Genomic DNA, 16,234 nt, shown 5'->3' with positions numbered 1-16,234 from the left:
CTATTTAGGGTTTTTGTGAGTCTTATCTCTGATTTGGTTCGTTCTCCTTCAAATTCTCTCTTCTATTTGTACCTAGGGTTAGTGCGAAGGTTATCGCACTTAGGTTTTGGTAGAATCTCTCTCGATCTCTATTTCCTTGTTATTCCGCTACGTTTCATTCTCGAAGAGGCTTCAAGGACCTTTCAATCAGCTCGCGTCGGCGTTAATCCTCTTCCTTTTGGAGCCTCTTCCATCAGGTGGTATTCAGAGCTCCGGTTCTTCCACGTGCTTTAAAAGCTAAGTATCTCTTTCCTTTGTGTTGTGTTTTCATTTGATTCATTATTGTGTTGACACTGTTTCACGTCTCTATTTTGTTATTTTTCTCTAATTCATGTAATGTTGAAGTTCTATTGGCTTGTTTTGTCTTAATTCTTAGTATTATATGTTAATTCTGCTTATAAACTATTTGTTTAAATGTTTAAGAGAGTTAATCTGAGATTGTTCATTCTTGATAACTTATTACTCTTCATATTGATAATCAGTGGAATATATAGCTTTGGTTCTTTTTTTTCACTTACATTGTCTAGAACGTGAGTTTTTGTTCAATGTTAGGTTCTTGCATTAGAGTATTTGCATTCCTTACATGGGTTGAAATAAACATGAGGAAAGCTTGGTCTTGTCTTTTTTTTCATGAGTTTTTTTTTGCATAAACATGAGTTTTTTTTTTCAATTTTTATCCCAACTCCTCATATCAGGCTAGGAGCTAGGAGTGCTCACAATTATCCATTTCAATCAAAACATATCAGATTTTCCATTGCTTGTGTCTTGTCTTTAATATACAAAATGGAACGGTTGAAAGTGGTGAATCAATTAGATGCATAAATTAAGTAGTTATGCCTAACCATGAACTCCTGACTACACCTAAACATATAATATTTTCATTTCTTTACTTAAGAGTTTTCATTTCTTTTAAAATTGAAGTGATTATAAAATCTGAATAATTTTTTATAGTGCATCATTGGTATAAACTCCCATATGTTCTAGAGAATTGTGTTCATCGGAGGAGTTAATAACTGCATCTTACAAAGAATGTAGGGTTCTTCAAAAACATCTTCTTACTTGTATTTAGCTTGATTGTTATGTTGTTTAGGGCTAGAATTGACTGAAGAAAAGTTTCCGAGCATATGATTGTGTTGGTTTTCTATAGAAGGAATATATCTTTGGATTTCCTAAAGTAAAGACCATAATTCAGTAGCTTGCATCTTCTTAAGGTAATTTTATATTTTTAGCCATCACTGTATCAGGTAATTTTAGGACCACCTCTTACTTAAGAAAAAGTTGATGCTATGAATGCTAATTTCTCTTTGTTCTGGTTTTCTTATTAAAGAATCTTTTGATGAAGTTCATTTTGTAAAATAAATTCTAATTAGAATTATGTTTGAAGGGGAAAAAATTATGATTGAGTGTTTTTTATTTTTATTCTGAGAGTGTGTTAGTAGTAAAAATCATATAGAGTATTTGGTTAGCTACTTTGAATAATTTTAACTTAAAAGTAAACTCTTTGACATGAGATTAAATATATGAAAATTGTTGTATATCTATGTTAATTGATATTTTATCATGAATTTATATAAGTCCAGATGGAAGTAACAACTTTAAGATATGTGAGACAATTATAAACCGAATTAAACTACTCTTCTGTGATTGCACCATTGAAGATGCTCTTGCCAATTAAAGAAAAACGGTATTTTTGGGTGGAGGTTTGTTTTGGATCAAAATCATTTTTCTATTCCATTAGATCAAAATCATTTAACATCTCAGGAAAAAAGAATGAATGCAGCTAATTGAATAAGAAAGATGCAGAGGAATGATTCCTCTTATAGGCATAGATGTCTTGAGGATATGTTAGAAGATGTCAGCAAGGGCAAATGATGTGGAAGCCTAATAAAGTGTTTGAAGAGGGAGCTTCTTGGGTCTTTGTTTGGTGAAAAAGAGGAAAACAATTTGTACCAGGGAGAGCCGGGCGCCGTACAAAGGACGCCCGTGGGGTGACGAGCGCCGCCCAAAGGACGCCCATGTCACACCCGCCACAAACAAATGCTCGACCGCCCAAGTCTTGGCCGCCCAAGTAGGTACGGATTGAACCTAGACTCCGTATAAACTCTCCTACACCAGCAAGTGCCCGGCGTCGCACGTATGGACGCCCACTAATGAGGTCGTCCGACCGTCTCGGTGCCTACGCCGACCACCTGGGTAGAACCTCTGTCCTTAAGAGAAACTTTGAAGAACTCACAAGGAATTCCATCACCACGAGACAGCGCCGCACTCTCCATGCTCACAAAAAGTGTTCTACAGGATGACGCCGAGAGACGAACGTCTGGTATCACGAAGTGCCGGGCAACCGCATAAGGGATCGTCCGCCCAACGAAGTGTCGGGCGACCCCATTGAGGATCGCCCGCCCAACGAAGTGCTGGGCGACCGCATAAGGGATCGTCCGCCCAACGAAGTGCCGGGCGACCGCATTGAGGATCGCCCGCCCAACGAAGTGCCGGGCGACCGCGTAGAGGATCGTCCGCCCAATTCAGTGCCCGAGTCGTCCATAGGAAAGACGAACGCCCATATCACACTGACCGGTCAAATCACTAATCATTGTGGCTCAAGTAAATTGACCTGGTTTAGAGGTAAGTAGAAATTAGGAGCTATTGGGCTGATTGGGCCGTGATTAACTTTTCACTAATCCCAAGCCCATAGCGAAAACTATAAATACAGGTTCACGGTGAGTGGTAGATAGGTTACATTGAATGCACATTTATTGCTATCCCTTGAGAAAAGCCATTGCTCTGAAACTGACTTTGGCATCGGAGAATCTTTTGCAGGTCTCCACCCCTCCGGATCAAGAGGAAAGTCAAAGCTTGGGAAGAAGATCCGCCGCTGAGATCGGATCGCAGGAGAACTGGAAGGTTAGAACCGCACAGCCCTACACATCCGAAACATTTGGCGCCCACCGTGGGGCCGTGTGATTTGAAAAACCCAATGGTGACCACGAGAAACATGAGCATGGACGACCCCGTTGAGATGATGCGCGTGTTACAACAAAAAATGGACGAGATGCAGCAACGTCACGAGGAAGAGATGGCGGCCGTAAAGGCCGACTGCGAAGCCCGGATAGCCCGGGAGATTGGACGGATAGACGGGGGAGAGCGAGTGAAGGATAAAGGAAAGGGGGTGGAAGGAGAACGCCCGCCCCCAGATACCGAGGGCGATAAGACTTGGAGGCCCTCCGGGTCGGAGGCAGAAGAAAGCAAAGCTAAATCGGTGCATGCGGAGAGCGCTGCCGAGGACGGGCGGATGGTAGTCAAGTCGGAGCCTTTATCCACCTTATTACTTCCATTCACCCAGAACATAATGAACGTCCAAATCTCGGAGCAATTCATGGCTCCGCAGTTCAAAATGTATAACGGGACGACAGATCCGGCGTCCCATATCCAGACGTTCTCGAACGCCATGGCGTTCCGAACGGGCAATGACGCCATTTGGTGCCGAGCGTTCTCGCTCTCACTAGAGGAAGAAGCTTTGGAATGGTTTAACACCCTCCCCCCCAATTCAATAGAAAACTTTACCGGTTTAAAGCAGCTATTCATTAAACAATTCGCGGCCAGTAGTACCCAAGACCTGACCGTATTCGAATTGATGACTCTCAAACAGGGGAAGGATGAAGCGCTGCGATCATTCATGGACCGGTATCAGAAGACCGTCCGGCGCGTGAAAAGCCTGACCCCAGAGCTCGCCCTTCACTACATCCTGCCGGCTCTAAAGCCGGGACCGTTTAAGGATAGCGTCTGTAGGCGAGCGCCCAAAACGATGGAAGAGTTGAGGGAATGGGCTGCAGATGAGATAAGGGTGGAGGAGATGAAGCTCTCCTACAAAAAAGAAAATCAAGAAGCTAGGGAAGCAAGGACGGACGGTAATAAGCCCGGTTCGTCGACGGGAAAAACGTCTGGTCCTAGACCCAGAGAGCAGAGAAAGGGACCTCGCTTCCCACAGTACACACTTCTAAACGCCTCGAGGGAGAAAATTCTCCGAGAGGCCTTGAGCGCAGAATTAATACCGGAACGGGTAGAACACCCGACTCCGAAGAATGCGGATTGGAGCAAGCATTGTGCATACCACAAGAATATGGGTCATACCACTGAAGAGTGTTGGACCCTCAGGGACAAAATAGAGGAGCTCATCCGGGCAGGAAAGCTCAGAAAATACGTCCGCAATGAGCACCCGCCACAATCGACCGGTCGGCCTACTCAGAGGCCGGCCTATCGAGAAGATAAGCCAAGGAGCACGAGGGCGGAGCGACCCCGCTCAAAGAGGCGACCAAGCCGAAGCCGAAGCCGTAGCAGGGAACGCCCCTTGAGAGGGCATATTAATACCATTTCTGGAGGATTCGCGGGGGGAGGGTCGTCCTCCTCCGCTCGCAAACGCCATGTCCGAGCCCTCCAGTCCGTGCATTTAGTGGACAATCCTCGCCGCTCCATGCCGCCCATCACCTTTTCAGATGAAGACTTCCACGCCCCTGACCCTGACCAGGTTGACCCAATGGTCATCACTGGAGAGATAGCGCGGTATGGAATCAGCAAAGTTCTGGTTGACCAGGGAAGTTCGGTCAACATCCTCTACTGGAAGACCTTCTTGCAGATGGATATCTCCGAAGACCTCATCGTTCCTTATGATGGGCAGATAGTAGGCTTTGCAGGAGAGAGGGTGGATACAAGGGGGTACGTGGAGTTGAGAACAAGGTTAGGAACCGGACGCTCTAGCGAAGAGAAGAGGGTCCGGTACCTGCTGATAGAGGCCAACACGTCGTACAATGTGCTGCTCGGAAGACCGTGCCTAAATGCGTTTGGGGCAATTGTCTCTACCCCTCACCTCACGATGAAGTACCCCTCCGAAAAGGGAACTATTTGCACGGTCCGGGCGGACCAGAAGACGGCCCGGGAATGCTACGCGGCAGGTTTGAAGCTGCACGCTCGACCTATAAAAAGAAGAGCGGCCGGCTCCGAGGTTGCTATGGCAGAGCTCGAAGGACGAATACCGAGGACCGTCTGGAGCCCATTGGAGAAACCCAACCTATCTTGATAGGGAGGGAACCTGCTCAGACCACCCTCATCGCCAGAGAGTTGAACCCTGAAGTGGAAAAGGAGCTAAGGGCACTACTATGGAAGAACCGGGATCTATTTGCGTGGACGGCAGCAGACATGCCGGGCATCCATCCCGCGGTGATGTGCCACAAGCTCTCCCTTTTCCAGAACGCCCGCCCAGTCGCACAGAAAAAGAGAAGAATGGGCGAGGAAAAACGGCAAGCTGTTGAGGAGGAAGTAGGAAAGCTGAAGAAAGCTGGTTTTGTTCGGGAAGTCAGGTACACCACGTGGCTGGCTAACGTGGTCATGGTGAAAAAGGCCAATGGAAAGTGGCGCATGTGCACAGACTACACAGACCTGAACAAAGCCTGCCCGAAAGATTCGCACCCCCTACCCAGTATAGACGCCCTGGTGGACGGCGCTTCTGGGCATCGGGTACTAAGCTTTCTTGATGCATATTCCGGGTATAACCAGATACCCATGTATGGGCCGGACGTCGAGAAGACAGCGTTCATAACGGAGAAGTCCAACTTCTGTTATGAGGTCATGCCGTTCGGTCTGAAGAATGCCGGGGCGACGTACCAGCGCTTAATGGATAGGATTTTCCGAGACCAGATAGGCCGGTGCATGGACGTATACGTCGACGACATGGTCGTTCGGTCCGCGGATGGAGAGGGACACCTCAAAGACCTTGAGGAGGTGTTTCGACAAGTAAGGAAGTTCGGCATGCGCCTAAACCCCGCCAAATGTACATTTGGGGTAGCTGCCGGAAAGTTCTTGGGCTTCATGTTAACATCCCGGGGGATCGAGGCCAACCCGGACAAGTGCGAAGCGATACGGCAAATGCCAAGTCCGACCACCCTGAAAGAGATCCAAAGACTGGTCGGACGCCTCACCGCTTTGTCCCGCTTTATCCCCAACCTGGCGGACAGGATGAGGCCGGTCCTCCGGAAGTTGAAAAAAGGGGCCGGCCCGACCTGGGACGACGATTGCGAACGAGCGTTTCAGGACGTAAAAACAATCCTTGTTAACCCGCCGGTAATGAATCGTCCAGTCCCAGGGGGAGATCTGCACATCTTCCTGGGAGTGTCAGAGACGACCATTAGTGCCGTGCTAATGCAGGAACGGCCTCAGCCGAGGCTAATTTATTTTGTGAGTCGCAAGCTCCTCGACGCCGAAACCCGATACCAACGGGTGGAGAAGGTGGCCTTAGCTTTGTTGCACGCCTCCCGAAGGCTCCGCCCTTACTTCCAAAGTCATCAGGTGATAATCAGGACCGATTTCCCTATCTCCAAGATCCTAAGGAAGCCGGACTTGGCCGGACGGATGGTTGCCTGGGCGGTTGAGCTTTCAGAGTTCGGTTTGCGGTATGAGCCCAGAGGATCGGTCAAGGGCCAACACTTGGCAGATTTTGCGGCCGAGTTACCGCCGTCCAGCCAGGACGAGTGGAGTTTGTATGTAGACGGAGCGTCCGGTCGATCGGTCAGCGGGGCCGGCATCGTACTCGAGGGCTCCAACGGATTCTTGCTGGAGCATTCCTTGATCTTCAAGTTCAAGGTATCCAACAACCAGGCCGAGTATGAGGCCTTGGTGGCCGGCCTCGAGCTGGCGAAAGACATGGGAGCCAGAAGAATCACTTGCCGGACGGACTCAGAGCTGGTGGTGGGTCAGATGAATGGCAACTTCCAAGTTCGAGAGGAGCGTTTATTAAGATACTTCCAGCGAGCAACGGACCTCGCAAAAGTGTTTGATAAGTTGGACATACAGCACATTCCCAGGGAACAAAACACACGGGCGGACGTACTGTCCAAGCTTAGTTCGGGAAAGGAGAAGGGACAGTTAACCACTGTCGTGCGGCAGGTCCTACTCCAGCCGTCAGTTGAATGTTCGGCGGTGTCTGACGGGGGAAAAGATTGGAGAACAGAAATCCGAGAAATCATGACCCGCCAGGATGAAGGGCGGACGGTAGGACCAAGGGAGGCTAAGAAGGTCGCCCGATATCTTGAGGTGGGGGACGACCTGTACCGCAGAGGATTCTCCTCCCCTCTCCTTAAATGCTTGGGAGAGGCAGAGGCACTTTACGTTATGGACGAACTCCATAACGGCATTTGTGGTCTTCACACAGGATGGCGAGCTCTAAAAGCCCGAGTACTGAGAGCCGGATATTACTGGCCTACTGTGGAAGCCGACACAAAAACGTTCGTCCAAAAATGCGTCCGATGCCAAGAGCATTCCAACAACTCCCACCTACCGCCACACGCCCTCCACTCAATGACTTCCCCGTGGCCGTTCGCCCAATGGGGTATGGATATCGTTGGACCGTTCCCATTAGGGCAAGCGCAGAAGAAGTTCCTCCTGGTGGCGGTGGACTACTTCACGAAATGGGTAGAAGCCGAGCCCCTGGCAACCATTACGGCCGCCCAAGTTCAGAAGTTTTGTTGGAAATTGGTATGTCGTTTCGGCCTCCCTCGGTCGATCATCACAGATAACGGCCGACAGTTCATTGACAAGAAACTGGCCGAGTTCTTCAAAGGGTTGGGGATTAGGCACGTCACCAGCTCGGTCGAACACCGCCAGACGAATGGGCAAGCGGAAGCAATGAATAAGACCATAGTCTCGGAGCTTAAACGGCACCTGGGAGAAAAGAAGGGAGCGTGGGTGGACGAGTTACCCGAGGTCCTATGGGCGTACAGATGCACGCCCCATGGAACCACTGGCGAAACCCCTTTCAACTTAACTTACGGCACTGACGCTATGTTACCAGTCGAACTGGGAGAGCCGTCCCTTAGGCGTCAAGTCGATGACCTGAACCTCAACGACCAAGAGCTAAGGATCGAGTTGGACTCTCTAGATGAACGACGAGACCGGGCCTCATTGAGGGCCGAAGCGTGCAAGCGCATGATTGAAAGAAAGTACAACTCCAAGGTCCGGCCAAGGAGCTTCCAGGAGGGGGATCTCGTATGGAGAAAATCAGGGGACGCCCGCCGAAACCAAGCGCATGGGAAGTTTGCAGCCAAGTGGGAAGGGCCATTCCGCGTGGTGGAGACCCTGGGAAACGGGGCTTACAGGCTACAACGCATGAACGGACATCCGATCCCCAACACTTGGAACGCCACGCATTTAAAGTTTTACTTCAGTTAATGAAACGATGTATTATACCCCCATGATTAATGAATCAAAATATCCATTTTCTCCTATAAGGCTAACTTCATTTTGTAGATTTCCAAGCGCAAAAAAGTGTTCCAACGAGTACGACTCTCAACTTGGCCGGGCAAGAAGCGAAGGACCGTCCTCCCAGTAAGACCAAGCTGGTGAAAAAGAGTGTTCCAAAGAGAACAACTCTCAGCTTGGCCGGGCAAGAAAGCGAAGGACCGTCCCTCCCAGTAAGACCAAGCTGGTGAAAAAGAGTGTTCCAAAGAGAACAACTCTCAGCTTGGCTGGGCAAGAAAGCGAAAGACCGTCCGCCCCATCAAGACCAAGCTGGTGAAAAAGAGCGTTCCAAAGAGAACGACTCTCAACTTGGTTGGGCAAAAGGACCGTCCACCCGAGTAAGACCAAGCTGGTGAAAGTGTTCCAACGAGAACAACTCTCAGCTTGGCCGGGCAAGAAAGCGAAAGACCGTCCGCCCCATCAAGACCAAGCTGGTAAAAAAGAGCGTTCCAAAGAGAACGACTCTCAGCTTGGTTGGGCAAAAGGACCGTCCACCTTAGTAAGACCAAGCTGGTGAAAAAGAGTGTTCCAACGAGAACAACTCTCAGCTTGGCCGGGCAAGATAGCGAAGGACCGTCCGTCCCAATAAGACCAAGCTGGTGAAAAAGAGTGTTCCAACGAGAACAACTCTCAGCTTGGCCAGGTAAGAAAGCGAAGGACCGCCCGCCGGGAAAAGCAAGGGCAATCCCCACCCCAGTCGGCCCATTATTAAAACTTGACAAGAATAAAGCCGCATAAAAAGACATGCAAAGCTAGAAAGATAACGGTGTATTAATCATTTGCGCTAAGAGGCGCCAAGATTTACAAAAAGACCGCCCGGCCAACATCTAGACAACCCCAGACGTTGGACGGATGGTCGAAAGATACACGTCCAAAAAATTCAAAAATAAGTCCTAATTCTTTCCCCCTCCGGCGGTCTCCACAGTTGGCTCATTTTCTTCGGCGGCATTCAAATCCACGAGGACGCCGTTGAAAACGTCCTTCTCTATATCCACGCCAAGAGCAAAAGGATCCTGGACGCCCGCCAGAAGAGTCACTTGACGAAGGGCTTTGTTGAAGCCCTCCTCATGTTCAAACAGGATGGTGGACTCCAACTCAGCAATTTGCTCCTTGGCCTTAGCCACTTCAAGAGTGAGCTCCTCATTGTCCTTGGCACGGCACGATTCGGCCTCCTTTATGCGGGTTACCTCCGCCTCCAGCAGCTCGATTTTCTGGCGACTTTCTTCCGCCAAGCGCTCCTGCTCGATCCGGGCGGCTGCCAACCCTTCGGCGGACTCCGTCTTGGCTTTCTCTAGGTCGGCCTCCAGCTGCTCAATCCTCTTATCATATTCATCTTGGTTGAGGACCATCTCTTCCAAGGTCAGCTGAAGGGAGGCAGAGTTTTTCTTCTCTCTATCAAGCTCGGCACGGACCTCCGCCACTCCAGGACGGTCGGCAAACTCCCTTAGGTACCAAGCCAAGGCGAATGTCCGAGTAGACATCTCCAGCATGGCGTTAGTCAAATCCAACTCAGAAAGAGGTTCGATGAGCGCCCGTTGGGAGGAGCTCATGTGGAATTTAGCCCGGTCACTCATGCTGAAGGCGGGGCTAAAAATGCCGCCCGGTAGAGGGATGGCCGGGGCTTTCCCCCGATCTTTCTCCTTGTCCTTACCCTTCCGGGCCTTCTTCGAAGCTGAGCGAGACGACGACCCCTCTTTGTCTCTACGCCCCTCCGCAGCAGTATCATTTCTCTTGCGCTTCAAGAGATCAGCAGAAACAGTGGCCGCCTCAGACAAGGGGCCCACTTGGGCGGCCTCCAATTCTGGTTGAGGATTGGGAGGCGGCACCTCGATATTGGAACCCCCGGTTTTGAATGTGGGGGGGACTCCTACCTTAGGAGTAGTGCGAGCGGCTATCTGGCGGACACCAGAGGGAGGAGGACGGGGCGCATTCGGAACACTGGTCGGCCGGGCGGTCGACGAGCTAGCCCCGGACTTCTTCCTGAGGGCGAAAAAGTTGGATTTGCGGGGGCCCGGATTCGTCATTAGTTCTGCAAAAAACAAGAAAATTCAGAAAATTTAACGTCAGTATGCGAAAAACAAACACACCCAATGCGACAAGACCGTACCGAACGCCTTTGGTCCACAATCCTCAAGACTAAGGCATTCGACCAAGTGACGGGCAGAGATCCGGCGGGGGAGGGCGTTAATGGTGCACACAGCATCTAGATCGGGTGTTGTCAAGGCTCCTATAGAAGTCGCCCTTATGTGACGAGGATCTCTTGTCCAATAGAATGGAAACAGCGACCTCCCTTCTCCATCAGAAAATTCGTGGAGGCCGGCTTTATCAACGATTATTTTAAAGTAATGTTGTTTAAAATTTTTGAAGGAATCAGAGAAGGGGCGGAAAAGGGCCCTGCCCCGCACCGACGTAAAAGACACCCAATCGCCAGAACGAGAAGGGCGGACTTCGAAATAATAAAAGAAGACCGGGATGGTGGGAGTAACGCCTACTGCTAAACACATCGCCAGAAACGCCTGCACGGCCGCCCACGAATTAGGGTGCAGCTGCGTGGGAGCCACATTGACCTCCCGAAGAACGGCCGTTTGAAACTTAGTGAAAGGTACCCGGATGAAAAGATGGGTGAAGAAAGTCACATACATGAAGAAGAAGTCATACGGACTAGACCGCCCATCGTGACAAACCCTTTCATTTAACAAAGTCACCCCGGCACGAATTAACTTCGAGTCCTCCACATCCCGGACAATATGGGTATGGCGGATCCGCCATTCCAACTCCTTGCGGAAAGCATAGCAGGAAGCATACCGGCTAGGAACAGGGGGAGCCAATTCACACGCCACCACCCCTTGACCTTCTGGTTCGAAGGGGGACCCGACCACACGAACACCGCCTTTGAGCAGGAATAGCGGCACGCCGTGGAAAATCCGGTCATCCGCCGAGACCGATGACTCAGGGTCCGCCCCAGAAGACCCAATCGCCTCCTCCAAAAAATGAGAAGAAACTGAGCTAAGAGAATCGCTGCTGTCGCCCCGCGCCGACCCCTCCCGGACTCCGCTCGACGACCCAGAACCTGACTCGATTGACACAGATGCCATTTATTACCTGAGGTAAAAAGAATCTTGAACTCGTGAGTAATGAAGATAAGTGAAAATGACCTCATCTAATCCGCTATTTATAGGAAAAAGTTAGTAACCGTTGGGTGTATCCTGGCCGTCTAGATTTAGCACGACCAACGCTCCGGATTTGGCGACGCTTCACCTTCCGTCAATAGGAGCGTGCCACGTGTTTTCCCGCCTAAAATCCAAATTCAAAAAGCCCACTGGATAAAGCCCAATTGCGGGTTCCTGATCCAAAGCGCGCCGTATCCAAAATCCTACGTTCACTACGTGCACTAGGACTTGGGGGGCTTGTGTACCAGGGAGAGCCGGGCGCCGTACAAAGGACGCCCGTGGGGTGACGAGCGCCGCCCAAAGGACGCCCATGTCACACCCGCCACAAACAAATGCTCGACCGCCCAAGTCTTAGCCGCCCAAGTAGGTACGGATTGAACCTAGACTCCGTATAAACTCTCCTACACCAGCAAGTGCCCGGCGTCGCACGTATGGACGCCCACTAATGAGGTCGTCCGACCGTCTCGGTGCCTACGCCGACCACCTGGGTAGAACCTCTGTCCTTAAGAGAAACTTTGAAGAACTCACAAGGAATTCCATCACCACGAGACAGCGCCGCACTCTCCATGCTCACAAAAAGTGTTCTACAGGATGACGCCGAGAGACGAACGTCTGGTATCACGAAGTGCCGGGCAACCGCATAAGGGATCGTCCGCCCAATGAAGTGTCGGGCGACCCCATTGAGGATCGCCCGCCCAACGAAGTGCCGGGCGACCGCATAAGGGATCGTCCGCCCAACGAAGTGCCGGGCGACCGCATTGAGGATCGCCCGCCCAACGAAGTGCCGGGCGACCGCGTAGAGGATCGTCCGCCCAATTCAGTGCCCGAGTCGTCCATAGGAAAGACGAACGCCCATATCACACTGACCGGTCAAATCACTAATCATTGTGGCTCAAGTAAATTGACCTGGTTTAGAGGTAAGTAGAAATTAGGAGCTATTGGGCTGATTGGGCCGTGATTAACTTTTCACTAATCCCAAGCCCATAGCGAAAACTATAAATACAGGTTCACGGTGAGTGGTAGATAGGTTACATTGAATGCACATTTATTGCTATCCCTTGAGAAAAGCCATTGCTCTGAAACTGACTTTGGCATCGGAGAATCTTTTGCAGGTCTCCACCCCTCCGGATCAAGAGGAAAGTCAAAGCTTGGGAAGAAGATCTGCCGCTGAGATCGGATCGCAGGAGAACTGGAAGGTTAGAACCGCACAGCCCTACACATCCGAAACACAATTGATAGGGATCTAATGAAACTGAATGGAAAGATACTTGGCTTCCCAAGGATATTGTTCCAATTAACTTTTATTCAAACCTGTTAGTGCCAATCATCTAAATCAGCCTTATATATTGCTTATATAGAATTTGCTTATGATTAGGGTGAATCTTAAACTTCCCTACATGTTCTAGGCTTCATATGCTTTTGCTTTTAAACTTCCAAATCGCATAAAAGATAAACTGCAGGATTATCCTTTTTATGCTGCTATGAGATACCAGTAAGAAATAGGACAGATAAACACTCAGTTTCAGACCCACCACCTTTTCTTCTTTGCTTCAAACTCAGAAGGCCTTTCTTCCTCCAAATTTTCCACATCAAAAGAGATGAGTTTCTTGTCTTTAAGAGGGTTCTTTGTTTTAGTCTGTGTTGGGATTTTAGCTTCTCAACCAGGCATGGCTTTTGGCCCAAGAAGCAAACATCTTGCTCTAAGATGGGATCAGAGGCAATCACCACTTGCTCAAATAGTTTGTGTCCTAAAGGTTGTTACAATGAAGGACTTGCAATCACAATTGGATTTGGCACCTACACCTTCATTGACATTTGATCCTTATCAATGAAACAAAAGGACGGTTCGAAAAGGACAGTGTATGTACATTAATGTAATATTTGGATTTAATATATAGTTTCATGTATAAATGATGTATTAAATATTATTAGACAACTAAATGTTTGAAATGAATTTTATTTTGTTAGTTCAATTGAATTTGTTCATTTGAAGATATTGTTTATATTGACATAAACAAATTTATCAATAAGTCAAATTTAAATATGAATTTATTTCTTTTAGTAAAATTATATAAGTAATTTCAAGAATTTTCATAGTGATATTAAAATAAATGAGGGGAAAACTATAAATTTAGGAACATGCTTATATTTAAGCTTATGAATACTTTTTTTTCCTATTTTTATACTTTTTAAATAATGAGGTTAATGTGGTACTGTTTGCTAGTAACGTTGTATTGATTAACAATAGAGGACATATTTGACATTTGTAGGTTATATTTTTCCAAGATTAAAAAGTGTTTTCGATTAGGTTGATTGTTTGAAAGAAGTTTGAGGAGATTTAGAGAGTGAAATTTTGTTCGATGACAGATTTTTGCAATTTCTAACATATTGATAATTGGTAAATTCAGTTTTTTTTTTTTTTAAATTACATACAAAATGTTGTCGTTGATTTTGTTATAACATGAGATAAGGTGAAAAGAACTTGTCCCACATATCATATCTAGCATATATATATATATATATATATATATATATATATATATATATATATATATATATATATATATATATATATATATATATATATATATAAGATATCACCCGTAAAAAGATAAGAAACAGCGATACATATACAAAATGATACAATAGACATCTATACGAGGAGTCACTTGAAATATTATTTAAGGAGACTTTATTTACACGCTTGCAAGCGATAAAATTGTTTTAGTAATTTCTATGGCACTAAGAAAATCTTTTTGTGTAGTATCAGAACATTTCATATCCTTAACAATCATAAGTAGAGCCACTATGAATGCGTAGTCCACGTTGGGATAGACCGAAACTTTGAAGCCACCATTATTCTCAACCTACATTTAAGACAGAAACATGCATATATTATTAGCCTAATATGTTCAAATTTTACAAATTATGAAAAACGTGCATCTAACATAATTAGTTGTTATATACTTGGGCTACAATGGTAGGAGATTCCCCGACATAAACACTGCACGAGCGTTTACTTTCATAAATGATCACTCTAAAGTCACTTTTGTCTTCGTCTCGGTTGTTTGCAAGGAACACGTTTAATTTAGTAATCCAAGACGGAATCGTTGACGATTTCTTCATTTTCTTCATCTTCTTCACCCGAAATAGAAATTTAGATGAATCACTGCTTTCACCCTTGAAAACTTTGCATTCTTCCGAAGACTAATTAGAAATAATAAGTTGTGAATATTTAAATAAGTCAGAATATTCATCAATCAATGAAACGGTAAAAAAGAAGACAGAAATTAAGAATAAACCTTAATTTTAGCAAAAAGAATTATAAACGGGTACTTAACACACTACAAAAAAAACCTTATTTAGAGGGGGTAATTTTGGGGAGGTTATAAAAAACCTCTGCAAATTGAACGCGATACCAGGGGTCGCAAAAAACTCCCGCAGATAGTTTGTGGCAACTCAAACTGCGACGGTTTGAAAAACTCCCGAAATTTATTTTGCGGAGGGTGAAAACCCCCACAAATCGAAAAAAAAACTTCCTCTAAATAATCTTTTTTTTGTAGTGACACTTGGTGCTATACGTCATCTAACAGTTAGTTTAGTCTTGGGGGCAAGAATGAAAAAGTAATTAAGTTAAGAATGAGGAACCAAACCTTATTGTAGAAAGTGACGATGGGGTTGTTTGAATCATCACATAAGACACGACGTTCGTGAAGTGAGAAATAGGTATCATTAATATAGAAGAGACGATCATCCTTCTCACTGTAAGCGACTCCTTTCTCAGTATTAATTTGTATACTGACAGGGTGAGGAAAAGGATTGATAACTGAGACTTTGTTTTCCATTGGAGACTTATGGAACCAAATTGTTTTCTTCAAGTATGTGTTGTATATCCTAATATATAGAGCACCACACAATTGAAGAATGGTATCTGTCATATACACGCGTCATACCGAGTTGTCACCCACTCCAGTCTCCAATTTATTTTTCTTTTCGTGGCACTTCCACTACACATAATTCTCCAATCAATTTGAAGACTGGTCCCAACCATCATTACACCTCAAATTGTTTTCTTCATGATGTGTTGTATATCCTAATATATAGAGCACCACACAATTGAACTTTACCATTATGCAGTATAATTAGGATATATCAATAAAATTTAAATTAATTAATTAACAAAAAATTTAAAAAATAATAATATATCAATAATTAATATCTTATACTATAATAAAAATAAAAATTAGGATAAATATTTTCCTATAACTATAATTATTTTTATCAATAAAATTTAAATATATAAATTACTTAATTAGCACAAAAATAAATAAAAAATAATAAAATATTAATAATTGATGGTAAAAAAATATATACTATTTAAATATTTAAGACATATATTTTTCTATAATTAAAATTACTTTTCGCAATACAAAATTAAAAAAATAATTAAACATCAATAATTAATGGTAAAATAATATTATACTACAAAAGAAATAAATCTTGAAATAATTAATTCACAGAAAAATTAAAAGAGTAATAAAATCTTTATAATTAATAGTGAAAAAAAATCTACTATAATTAAAATACTAAAATTATTTTTGCTAATAAGCATTTTAAATTACTAATGGTTTTTATTGGAGAAATTTTACTTGATAAATGAAATATGTATTACTGATATATTTATTGGTGGATTTTTCCTTCAATAATAAATTCATTGGTAATTAAAATTTTAAAATCCGTTG

The 16,234-nt window shown here is 45.6% G+C and overlaps 3 protein-coding genes across 3 annotated transcripts; 2 read left to right on the top strand and 1 right to left on the bottom strand.

Moving 5' to 3' along the window:
* Positions 1–3,031: 3,031 nt before the first annotated feature.
* On the top strand, positions 3,032–5,110 carry LOC108327287 (uncharacterized). The gene has a single exon (XM_017561008.1). The coding sequence runs from the start codon at positions 3,032–3,034 to the stop codon at positions 5,108–5,110; it is 2,079 nt and encodes a 692-aa protein (XP_017416497.1).
* A 119-nt stretch (positions 5,111–5,229) lies between these two features.
* Positions 5,230–8,253, top strand: LOC108327288 (uncharacterized). Its single transcript, XM_017561009.1, has one exon. It carries the CDS (start codon positions 5,230–5,232, stop codon positions 8,251–8,253), a length of 3,024 nt encoding a protein of 1,007 aa, XP_017416498.1.
* Positions 8,254–14,146: 5,893 nt separating this feature from the next.
* Positions 14,147–15,372, bottom strand: LOC108328583 (protein LURP-one-related 15). The gene is made up of 3 exons (XM_017562461.2): positions 15,146–15,372; positions 14,460–14,699; positions 14,147–14,359 (listed from the first exon to the last, which is right to left on the bottom strand). The coding sequence occupies exons 1-3, from the start codon at positions 15,335–15,337 to the stop codon at positions 14,189–14,191; spliced, it is 603 nt and encodes a 200-aa protein (XP_017417950.1). The 5' UTR covers positions 15,338–15,372; the 3' UTR covers positions 14,147–14,188.
* Positions 15,373–16,234: the final 862 nt, after the last annotated feature.

Source organism: Vigna angularis, chromosome 2 (genome assembly GCF_016808095.1).
Source record: "Vigna angularis cultivar LongXiaoDou No.4 chromosome 2, ASM1680809v1, whole genome shotgun sequence".
In the NCBI taxonomy this organism is placed as follows: domain Eukaryota; kingdom Viridiplantae; phylum Streptophyta; class Magnoliopsida; order Fabales; family Fabaceae; genus Vigna; species Vigna angularis.
Note: the sequence above shows the minus strand (reverse complement) of the source record. Positions and strands in the feature narration are given on the sequence as shown.

Excerpts from the sequence above, each read along its gene's own strand:
- LOC108327287 (XM_017561008.1), top strand. The coding sequence starts at position 3,032 with ATGAGCATGGACGACCCCGTTGAGATGATGCGCGTGTTACAACAAAAA.
- LOC108327288 (XM_017561009.1), top strand. The coding sequence starts at position 5,230 with ATGCCGGGCATCCATCCCGCGGTGATGTGCCACAAGCTCTCCCTTTTC.
- LOC108328583 (XM_017562461.2), bottom strand. The coding sequence starts at position 15,337 with ATGGAAAACAAAGTCTCAGTTATCAATCCTTTTCCTCACCCTGTCAGT. Across the intron at positions 14,700-15,145 it reads TCGTCACTTTCTACAATAAG|TCTTCGGAAGAATGCAAAGT; the intron begins GTTTGGTTCCTC and ends ATTTCTAATTAG. Across the intron at positions 14,360-14,459 it reads CTCCTACCATTGTAGCCCAA|GTTGAGAATAATGGTGGCTT; the intron begins GTATATAACAAC and ends TCTTAAATGTAG.